The following is a 12,336-nucleotide window of genomic DNA, read 5'->3' as shown; positions in this document are numbered from 1 at the left end:
AAACATAAAAACATGAGTTTCCGTGTACCCATGGCAAATAGGAAAAAAAAAAAGAAAAGAACTGTTTGAAAGCAATTTGGAAACAGAGAAGCAAGTTGGTCATTTACATTTACAGAATATATATATCCTCTCATTCTCTGTAGAAAAACAAATAATACTGTACTTTATTTCCTCTGAAGATTTTTCCATATCTTGCAATAACAATCTTCCCAGTACAGTTGATGCCCATCTCTCTTTCTAGTTTGAAAAAGTCTTCAGTGCGAGCATAGTTCACATATACAAGATCTCCCTATAGGGAAAAGAAAATATATATAATACTGCTAAAATTAAAGAAAGAAAAACAAAAAATAAGTTTGCTTCACAATACTACATCATCAAAAGTGTTTCCTTTCTTTATTTGGGGAATAATAAACAGACCCACGGTAATTATGCAGAATTCATTAGAGAATCTTTTAAAATCCTGAAAAGTTTAAAAAACGACGATGTATAAGAGTTATTTATTTATTTATTATTTTTGAGACGGAATTTCACTCTGTCACCCAGGCTGGAGTGCAGTAGCACTCCCTCGGCTCACTGCAACCTCCTCCACCTTCTGAGTTCAAGTGATTCTGCCTCAGCTGCCAGAGTAGCTGTGATTACAGACATGCGCCGCCATGCCCAGATAATTTTTGTATTTTTTAACAGTAGAGATGGGTTTCACCATGTTGGCCAGTCTGGTCTTGAACTCCTGACCTCCAAAGATCTGCCCGCCTCAACCTCCCAAAGTGCTGGGATTACAGGTGTGAGCCACCGCACCCAGCCAGACATATCTAAACAGCGTGTCCTGTGTTGAAGAAATCATCAGTGTATACAAAGCCACAGGGAATAGAGTAAATAAATGTCATTTTAAAGATCCTAACTATATTTATTTAATTTCCAACCATTGCATTAATTTAAGAACCTCTATGGTATGATCTATAAAATCCTATCTATGAATCCATAAAATATTCAAATTATGAAAAATGGAAAGAAGCTTGTAAAAACACCTACTGCTGGGCGGGAGCGGTAGCTCACGCCTGTAATCCCAGCACTTTGGGAGGCCGAGGCAAGCAGATCACCTGAGGTCAGGAGTTCAAGACTAGCCTGACCAACACAGAGAAACCCCGTCTCCACTAAAAAAAAATACAAAATTAGCAGGATGTGGCGGCATGCACCTGTGGTCCCAGCTACGGGGGAGGCTGAGGCAAGAGAATTGCTTGAACCTCGGAGGCGGAGGTTAAAGTGAGCCGAGATTGTGCCACTGCACTCCAGCCTGGGTGACAAGAGTGAAACTCTGTCTCAAAAAAACAAAACGAAACAAAAACAAAAACAAACAAACAAAAAAACACCTACTGCCTCACTGAAAGGCATGTTCAGCAGTTTGTTATTTCAGAGAGTGGCAACTGCTTCAGCAGGGTCAGTTTTTAATGTATTTGTTTTGTTTCTTTTTTCTCTGGTGTTCTTTTCTATTTTATTTTATTGTAATTTTTTTAATTTGAGGGATGAGGTTTTCATAGTACTGAATATCAAACAAGGAACCCGCATGAATGATTCACCTAATTTCCTTGGTTTTAGTCCTCCATACAGGTTTTACATAGCAAAAGAACCATTTAAAGACTTGGATTACAAAAGTATTTTATTTTACCTCTGGCATGCCTTGGGCTGAGAAAGCATTATATGGTGGCACAATATTTGTAACATTCTCATAGCCATCTGGTGGTGGTTCGAGGTATGATGTTTTGAAAATCTAGCAAGAATTAAAATATGTCAAGTTAGAGAGGATTTTTATTAAGATATAATTCATTTTGCCTCCAAGTATATACTTCAGATTAAGCATCCTGGAACAAGGTTCTGTAATAGATAAATTACACTGACAACAATGAGAAAGAGCCTTATCATTATTATTGTCTTCCTAACAATAGAAACTTTTATAAATGCATGCAATCCCAGGTAACCAAAAGTTTCCTTATAAAGTGTAACAGCAGAGCTTCAAAGGTGGCACTTTGGTGATCCTCTTTTTTTGACTATGCCTTTTCAGCTTCCTTTGTGGGCTCCTTTTCTTTCATCTTTATTTAAATAATATTTCCCCATGTTTTATCCCCAGCCCATTGCTTGCCTCTGTACTCCCTCCTTGCGACACTTCATTAAGTATCAGAATTTTACCAATAGCTAATATGCTTATGATGCTTACCTTTTCAGATTCATATATTTAAATGTTTGGTGGTTATTTCATCCTGGATGTCCAAACTCAACATGTTAAAATTCAAATTTATCATCTCTCACCCTGGGCCTGCTTTTGATCTGCATTTCCTACCTCTATTAATAGCTTCAGTCATTAGCCACCCACACCAGACAGTCTCGGAGTCATCCTGAACTCTATCTTCCCCTCCTTCCCCAAGTCAATCACTAATCAAGTCCTGCTAATACATTTCCTTACTATTTCTGAAATCCATCCCTCATCCTCATTCCTACTAACATCCTAATTTAAAATTTTATTATCTTTTACCTGGACTATTGTCTTAAGACAACAACTTTAACCCGTTGCTTAGCCTAGGTGTGATCCATAGAGGACGTTATCTATCTAAAATGCCCCTCTAGCCACATCCTTCCCCTGCTCAGGACTTGTCATTGGCTCCCGTGAACTGAAGTTGAAGTTTAAGCTCCCTAGGACAGCATACACGCCCTTCTATGATCTGTTCCCAGAACATATTTACTGGTTTATCTCATATCGTGGCCTACTTCGTATTTTACACTTTTGAAATACAGAAAATCATTACATTCTCCCAATAAAACTAGGCTAGTATATGCCTCCAAGCCTTTGCCAATATTTTATCTTTTGTTGAGAATTTTCTTAGCTTATTTTGTCACATGGTTAACTCCTATGTCCTTTCATGACTCACGTGTCAAGACTTCAGGAAACATTGTCTAACTCCCCGGCTGGGCTGAGTGACCCTTTTCTGGGTAAATAATGAATTCTAATCATAATCTTCATAGCACTTACCATACTAATTTGAGGTCTGAAGTATTCCATTGTCTGCCTCAACTTACTTAGGCAAAGGAACCATGTCCTAGTCTTATTCTGGCCTCAGGACTTAACACCATGTCGAACACATAGTGGATACTGAATAATTCACTATTAACAAATTTCTACTTTTACTTGACCCTACATTACAATCCACATAAAATGGTCGGATTGCAAAATATAAAAAGTACCAACAATTTCACATACCTCAGTTTCATGTTCATCCACAATCGATATATAGTTGGCATTTGTCTCATTGGGGTAAGATAAGAGGACATCATAATGAACCAACTTGGCTGAATCTAGTCCAAATTTCTTCCACTGGGTTTGGATTTTCTTGGCAAGCAAGAAATTTTGTTCTGTTCCTGCCAGATGAGGAAGCTTTGTAAAAGAACTAAAATGAAAATAAAACATAAGAGGGCGTTAAAGACTATGCTCAGACGATGTGCCTAAGAACTATTCTAAATGCACTACTTATGCTTTGGGCATTAAGTTGTCATTCCTATATGACAGATAAAAGAAACACAGCTAATGCTACCAGTTTCTAGATAGGCCAATTTTTAAGTTATTTGTGTACAACTGCAGTTTTCATATTATGCATACTCAGAAAAGAACACATTTCATGGTAGATACAATCAGCAAAGGCTCAGATATGAGATGACACCCTGGAAGAATGTCATACTTCTATACCAATAATGTTCCTTTTTGCTGTTTGTCAGAGAACAGAGACATTTTGGGAAAAAAAAATAGATCTTAACATCTCGCAGGGACCACTTGGGCACTTCCATGTTTAACTTATATATTTCTACTGTTGATTGTATCATGTATGCAGTTGCTTATTTATCTCATTGATCTCAAAGTCCATGCATTTGTATTCTTCATATCCCCTAGTGCTTAGTTCTTGCCTTTTACCCAAAATGTACAGGCTTGCTGAATTTAATTTGGGCAGTGTTCTCTTGGTTTTGGATGTAAATGAGTTGTAACATTTAAGTGACCTCACAAACATAGTTCTTAGTGAGATTTATTTTACTTGGGGTGAATAATATTTTTAAAGTCCCTGGCCAGGCATGGTGGCTCACACCTGTAATCCCAGCACTTTGGGAGGCCAAGGAGGGTGGATCAACTGAGGTCAGGAGTTCAAGACCAGCCTGGCCAACATGGTGAAACCCCGTATCTACCAAAAATACAAAAAATTAGCCAGGCGTCGTGGCAGGTGCTTGTAATCCCAGCTACTTGGGAGACTGAGGCAGGAGAATTGCTTGAATCTGGGAGGCAGAGGTTGCAGTGAGCCGAGATCATGCCAATGCACTCCAGCCTGGGTGACAGAGTGAGACTACATCACAAAAAAAAAAAAAAAAAAAAAAAATTAAACTCCCCCACCATCAGTAGAACAAAAATAAACCCTTTTTTAATTTTTTTTTTTTTTTTAGTTAACCGGACGACAGCCACAAAATATACAGCAGTAGAAGGAAATTAACATGTATTGAAAACCTGTTGTATGACAAGCACTCTACATTCACTTTCACATGTGTTTTCTCATTTAATCATCACAATCCTTCTTCTGTCATCCCCATTTTGCAAATGAGGAGACTGACAGAGTGACTGAATAATCTACTCATAATTTTACAGCTAATAAATGCTGGAACTGGAATCCAAAATTGTAGTTACCCGATCCTGAGAAATAGTGATATTTCTAAATAATTCATCTGCTGTTATTACCCATGTGCTTAAAATTCTTCTACAACTCCCTGTACCCTGCATTAGAAAGTCCACACTCCAACATGGCATCTAAAGCACTTTTAGGTTAGGTCCTGTCTTCTGTCTTTTCAGGTTAATTCCACATCACTCTCTTATAAACTCCTCTACTCTCTGTCACTGAGTATACTTATTTTTCTCATAAAATCATTATGATCTTTAATACCTTTTAGCCTTTGCACAATGTCTTATCTCAACCAAAAATATTGTCCCATCTACCTGAATCTCCCTCTATCACCACTTCTAATCACTCTCCTTTCTCATCTGCAAACTATTAATCATCCATAAGGACTCTTCAAGCATCATCTTCTCTGAGAAGATGTCTTTCTCTATATCAGAAATTGAAAACTGCAGGTATCAGATGTTTAATTTCTTACCATATTTATTTTTTAAAAGTACAAATGTGTTCAGACAGAAGTTGTTTTATATGTATAGGAATAAAAAAGCAAAACGGCTAGAGATATTTAATTTCTACTTTATACAATTCATTATTTTTGTTTCTACATAGAGCAGACATGATTCTTGCAATTAGAAAAAATATATATATTTCCTTAAATTAGGAGGGAGGATTAGCCATGAACTTTTTTGCCTCCCATCTTTTCAAGAACCCCCTGAAATGAAATAGAGAAGTACAGAAAAAGAGTAGGAAGGTAGAACATCCTTTATTTTATATCAGGGTTTCTCTGTATGGTCCCAAGATGGGCATTACAGCTCCAGGCATACATATTCACCCAGTAACTTCAGGAGAAACAAGTACAAACTAGAACAACTATTCCTTCTTTTGTGTTTAACAAAGGAACATTTTTCTAGAAGATCTTAGCTAAGTTTTTCTCCCATTTCATTAGGCAAAATAGGGTCATTTACCCCTTCTCAAATCAATCATTGCTAGAGGGAGGGTAATGATTGGCTTATGGACTAATCAAGAGATTCCTGGGCTGGGAGGAAGGTAACCTTTACTGAACACATACCCTCCTGAGAGAGGGAGAACACTCACAGTTGAGGCTGTGTTAAAAAGAAAGTGGCTGGGGGAAATACAATTGTTCCCACATTTAAGCCCTTTAACCCACTCTTCAAGCCCTCCTTTGCCTTCTAAACTCTTCTGCTGTGTTCATTAACCCTTTAGCTCTGCAATCAACAATTCGCTTATATCTTCAGCACCTTCTCTGAATGTTTCCTTGACCTCCTTGTCTTTCTTTTCTGTTTTTTTTTGTTTTTTTTTTTAATGGAGTTTTGCTCTTGTTGCCCAGGCTGGAGTGCAGTGGTACAATCTCGACTTACTGCAACCTCCGCCTCCCAGGTTCAAGCAATTCTCCTGCCTCAGCCTCCTGAGTAGCTGGGATTACAGGTGCATGCCACAATGCCCAGCTAATTTTTTGTATTTTTAATAGAGGTGGGGTTTCATTATGTTGGACAGGCTGGTTTTGAATTCCTGACCTCAGGTGATCCACTCTCCTTGGCCTCCCAAAGTGCAGGGATTACAGGCGTGAGCCAGCGTGCCCAGCCAACCTCCTTGTCTTAACTGGTTTCCTCTGACGACCCTGCTCACATGCCGGCTGTTTTATTTTCCATGATCCCATATAGCTCATGGCTAAAATTCAGCTAGGAGGCCTTCTTACTCTCCACTGGCTCTTTCAAATATATCTCTTTTATCTTCTTTAAAAACTAACAGCTTTTTTGAAGCTTACAACAAAAGTCACCACCCACTACACCTTCTAGGTATGTACTGTCATCTACAAAACTTTGAGTCATGCCTCTTCATTCATTAAAGTTGGGGGCTCCTAATATGGTGTATTTCCCTCTATCCCTGTTCTTGTCATCATTCTTGGTGTGTAATTTTTGTATGTGTGTCTCTCTTCAAGTGATGTTCATTCCTACTCATTCTTATCCTGTATCATCAAAAAAGCACCTCACAACAGACATTTTGAACTAATCTCTTGATATCTGATGTGCCTTGATAATACATAAGCTGAAATTTAATAAGAACATTATAGCTGATTTATTCCTCATTACAATAGCTCACTCGAGTTCATCCATAGACACTAACATGGAACCTTGTGATCTCATCAACAGCACAGATGGGTAGAAAATAGAGATACTACTCAACTTATGGTGAGGTTATGTTCCTATAAACGCATTGAAAGTCAAACATATTACTAAATTGAAAATGCATTTAATACCCTGATAAATCCATCATAAAGTTGAAAAATTCTAAATCAAACCATCATAAGTCAGGGATTGTCTGCTAACCGTAGTGTATGTACTTCGCTCAGTGTATCTGTCTGTAGGGTTTAACTGGAGTATTAGAAGAAAAGAAGAGAAAGAATGGTACAGAAAGATATTTTAAGAAATAGTAAACAAGACCTTTCTAAATTAATGGAAGACATAAATTTACATTGTCAAGAAGCTCAGAGAGCCTAAACAGGCTAAATTTAAAGAAAACTATGCCTAGACACATAGTAAAACTGCTGAAAATCAAAGACAAAAATAATATGTTACATGATTTAATGACTGTAAACTTCTCATCATATGACATAGCAGCTAGAAGACAGTGAAACATTTAAAGTTCTAAAAACTTCATGTGTATTAGCGGAGTCGACCCAGAATTCTATGTCCAGGAAAAATATGTTTGGAGAATAAAGTTGAAGTAAAGAATTTTATGGGTGAAGAAAAACTAAGAATTTGTCACCATCAGACTCCACATTACAGGAAATACTTAAGGAAGTTATTCAGACTCAACAGAAATAGCACAAGGCAACCTAAATCTTCAGAAACAAATGAAAAGCATCAAAAATGATAAATATCTAAGAAACATGAAATACTAATTTTAACTTTAATTGGTTTACAATACATATACATGTTCAAAGAAAAAATATAACATTAATATAGCATTATTTTTTGAGGTTTATATTTCATGTATGTATAATACATATGACAGCTACCTTATAAAGGATGGTGGGGGAGAGAGTAAATGGACATACAGAAATGTGAGTTTCTCCATTTTATATTAAGTGACACAGTAGTAAATTTAAGAATACAGTGAAACATTACAGATGTATAATATAACTTTTAGAGTATCCACTAAAAAGTATAGCCAAAGAGGCATAGCCAAAAGATAAACTGAAATAAAATAAAATTTCATATATTTTCCCCACTATCAAAAAGTCAGAAAATGAGTAAAGGTACAGAAAGAAAACAGAAAACAAACCAAAAAGTGGCAGACTTAAGTTTAATTATATCAATCAATAACTATATTATATGTTAATGGACTAAATACTCACAAGGCAGAGGTTACCAGAGTGGATAAAAAAGCAAATATCTATTATATGCGGCCCACAGAGGGCATACTTAAATTAAGATTACAAAAATGGATAAAACAGCAAATGACAACTGTGTTCTCTCTATAGAGGGTACATTTTAATTCTAATGAAAGTGATAGTTAAAAGTAAGTAGATGGAAGAAGACATCATATATAAACATAAGTATTAGAAGGCTGACATGGCTCCATTCATATGAAATAAAATAGACTTAAAAAGATTATTACTAAAGATAACTAAGCACATTTCATAAAAATAAAAGGTCATTCTGTTTTGAAAACATAACAACATCCATGTGTATATGCCTAATGAATGAGCCTCAGAATACATAGAGTAAAAACTGACCAAGTTAATGGGACAAATAGACAATTTCGCATTCGTGGAGAAAACTATAACATAGCTCTGGATTAAATTTGACCCCCTCCCAAATTAGTGAAGAAATAAAGGAATTACCCTACCGACCAGCTAAAAAAGAAAAATCATATGATCATATTAATTGATACAGAAAAAGCGCTTGACAAAATTCAACACCCATTCATGATAAAAACCCTCAGCAGTCTTGGAATAGAGGAGAGCTTTCTTAACTCGACAAAGAGCATCAACAAAATACCGACAGCTACATCATACTTAATGGTGAAACTAAATCTTTCTCCTTAAGATTAGAAAAAAGAAAAGAATGTCCATTCTTACTATTCTTATTCAACAGAGTAATGGAGGTTCCAGTCAGCACAAAGAGGCAATTTTTCTTAAAAAAGTAAAAGGCATACAGATTAGAAAGAAAAAAGAAATGAAATGTTCCCTTTTTGAAGATGACATTATTGTCTATATAGAAAATTTCAATGAATCTACAAGAAACAAACCAAAACAAACAAACAAACCAAACTCTTTCCCACCTTCCAGCCAAGTCCAGTGGCTCACATTTGTAATCCCAGAACTCTGGGAGGCCTAGGTGGGAGGATCGCTTAACTCCAGGAGTTTGAAACCAGCCTGGGAAATATGGCAAGACTCTGTCTCAGAAAACCCCCCCCAAACCAAAACAAACAAACAAACAAAACCTTCTTAGAGTTCAGCAAGGCCACAGGATGCAACATCAATACACAAACACAACAGTATTTCTATATGCTAACAACAGAGTATGTGGAAATTGAAATTAAAACACAATATAATTTGCAGTTGCTCCAAAGAAAATGAAAGATGCAAATCTAACAAAGCATATAAAGCATCTGCTTAATGCAAATTACAAAATGCTGATAAAAGAAAGATGATCTACAATTGGAAACATACCATGTTCATGTAATAGAAGACTGGACATAGCAAAAATGTCAAGAATTCCCAAATAGCTCTATAGGATTAATGTAATTCCTATCAAAGCTCCACCAATAGTTTTTTAGACAAATATGTGTTTATTATATATTTTAAATGAAAAGGTAAGGGATATAGTATAGCTACAATAATAGTTTAAAAGAATAAGGTAAGAGAAATCATTCTATGTTTTGTTAAAATCTACTATATCACTTTAATAATCAGGACAGTATGGTACTGGATAAATAGGGCAGAATATAAAACCCAGAAACAGAATAAGACTCTGTCTCTACAAAAGAGAGAATCTAGAAATAGACTCATACAAATACGCCCAACCAATTTTTAACAAAGGTGCAAAAGCAATTAAATGAAAGAAGGATAACATTTTAACAAATGGTGATAGAGCAGTTGGCCATTCTCAAGCAAAAGAATAAACTCAACCTAAACCTTACACCTTTATGCACAAAATAACTCAAAATAGGTCAGAAACTTTAATGTAAAAGGTAAATTATAAATCTCTGGGGGAAAAAAGAAGACAAAATTGGTCAAAAGTCCAGATCAAAGAGTTCTTAGATATGAACCCAAAAGCATGATCCAAAAAGAGAAAAATTGATAAATTAAACCTCATCAAAATAAGGTTTTAACTTCTGATCTGCAAATGAGGGTGGGTAAATAGACAAATTACAGACTGGGAAAAAATATTTGTTCACTGCATTTCCAACAAAAGACTTATATCTAGAATAGAGTTGACCCTTGAAACATAGGTTTGAACAGCATGGGTCCACTTACATATGAATTTTTTTCAATAAATATATTGGAAAATTTTTTTGAGATTTGCAGCAATTTAAAAAAAACTCATAAATGAACCATATAGCCTAGAAATATTAAAAAAAAAAGAAGAGGTTTGTCACGAATGCATGAAGTACATGTAAAAGTATTTTATCATTTACTGTTTTAAAATAACATGAATCTATTATAAAAAGTTAAAATGTATCAAAACACAGACTACATGGTGCCATTTGCAGTCTAGAGAAATGTAAACAAACATAAAGATACAATATAAAATCATAATTATGTAAAATTAACTGTAATACATTGTGTACTACAGTAATACTTTTGTAGCAACAGCTTATTGCTCTTGCCGTGAGCTTGTGAGGTGACTATCTGCTTAAACCACTGTGTGATATTAATCATCTCCCTAATCATCACTACCTGAACAGTTTGTTTCTCCAGTAAATTGCTTATGGCAGTTTAAAAAATGATCTCCCATGGTTCTCATGTAGTTCTTACCGTGTTTAGTACAATACTGTAAACCTTGAATAACACCATGGGATCCATACAAAGTGCCACTAATGATACATTATAAGAAAAGGTTGAATTGCTTGGTATACCGTAGACTGAGGTGTGCAGCTGTGATTGCCCTCCATTTTCAAAATAAATCCAGCATAAGGACTATTGTTAAAAAAAAAAAAAAAGGAAAAATTTGTGAATGAAGCTGTCATGGCAGCTATGCCTGCAAATGTGAAAACTTTGTTCTTTTGCAAATTACCTTTTTTTCTTGTATTGAAAATGTAGCTTTTGTGTGGGTGTAGGATTGCTATAAGAAAGGCATATCTATAGACTCTAATTAATGTGATTTGAGAAAAAGCAAAGTCATTCTATGATAATTTAAAGCAAAAGGAAGGTAAAGGTGGAGAATAGTGTGCCTGCAAAAGATGGTTTGATACATTTAGAAAGAAGTTTAACTTTTAAAGTGTCAAGATAACAGGAGGAGCAGCTTCTGCTCACCAAGAGGCAGTAGACAAGTCTTCAGATGACATTAAGAAAATTACTGAGGAGAAAGGATATCTGCCTGAAAAGATTTTTTAATGCAAATGAAAATGCCCTATCCTGGGGGCGGAGGGGGATGCTACAAAGGGTATTTATGAGTAAGGAAGAGATGTAAGCACTGAGATTTAAGGCAGGAAGGGATAGGCGAATTCTACTGCTTTGTGCAAATGCACTTGGGTTTATGATAAGGACTGCCCTTATCTATGAAGCTGCTAACCCCCAAGCCTTGAATGGAAAAGATAAACACCAGCTTTCAGTCTTTTGTTTGTACAACAAGAAGGCCTGGACAACAGAAACCTATGTTCTAGATTGATTCCACCCATACTTTGTTCCTGCAGTCATGAAATACCTTGCCAGGAAGGGATTGCCTTTTAAAATTCTTTTGGTATTGGAAGACACCTCTGGCTACCCAGAAACCCTGAGATCAAGTAGTCTACTTACCCCCAAACACATCTCTCTAATTTGCCCCCTAGATCAAGGGATCATAATAAGAATTTTAAGGCTCACTGCACTCTATGGAAAGGACTGTCAATACTACGGAAGAGAAACCTGACAGAACTTCATGAAATTCTGAAAAAAATTACATCATTGAAGATGCCATCATTGTTATAGAAAATGCTGTGAAAGCCATCAAGCCCAACACAACAAATTCCTGCTAAAGAAAACTGTGTGCAGATGTTGACATGACTTCACAGGATTGATGACAGAGCCAAACAAGGTAATCATGAAAGAGATTGTGAATATGGCAAAAAAAAAAAAAAAAGTTGAGGGATGAAGGGTTTCATGATAGTAATCTTGGAAAAATTCAAAAGTTAGTAGACACCAGAAAAATTAACAGAAGACGATTTGATGGAGATGAATACTTCTAAACCAGTACCAGGTGATGAGGAAGAAGACACAGAAGAAGCAATGCCAGAAAACAAGATGATATTAGACAATCTGGCAGAAGGGTTTCCATTATTCAAGACTGCTTTTGACTTCTTTTACAACACGGTCCTTTCTATGATATAGGTACTAAAACTAAAGCAAATGATGGAAGAAGAACTGGTAGTGTATAAAAATATTTTCAGAGAAAAGAAAAAGCAAAAAACAGAC

General features: G+C 35.8%; 1 protein-coding gene across 5 annotated transcripts in view; it reads right to left on the bottom strand.

Annotated features, from left to right (window-relative positions):
- NAALAD2 (N-acetylated alpha-linked acidic dipeptidase 2) overlaps nucleotides 1-12,336 on the bottom strand; it is a 58,088-nt gene that overhangs the window by 41,740 nt on the left and 4,012 nt on the right. For all 5 annotated transcript variants that reach the window (XM_008966381.5, XM_034933529.3, XM_034933530.3 and 2 more), the window contains exons 3-5: nucleotides 3,248-3,434; nucleotides 1,664-1,765; nucleotides 164-289 (exon numbers count right to left, since the gene is read on the bottom strand). In XM_008966381.5, coding sequence (XP_008964629.1) covers nucleotides 164-289; nucleotides 1,664-1,765; nucleotides 3,248-3,434 — 415 coding nt within the window. The remainder of the gene's footprint in view (nucleotides 1-163; nucleotides 290-1,663; nucleotides 1,766-3,247; nucleotides 3,435-12,336) is intronic.

This window comes from Pan paniscus, chromosome 9, assembly GCF_029289425.2.
Source record: "Pan paniscus chromosome 9, NHGRI_mPanPan1-v2.0_pri, whole genome shotgun sequence".
NCBI lineage: Eukaryota > Metazoa > Chordata > Mammalia > Primates > Hominidae > Pan > Pan paniscus.
The sequence above is the reverse complement of the archived record's forward strand: the minus strand, read 5'-3'. Positions and strand labels throughout refer to the sequence as shown.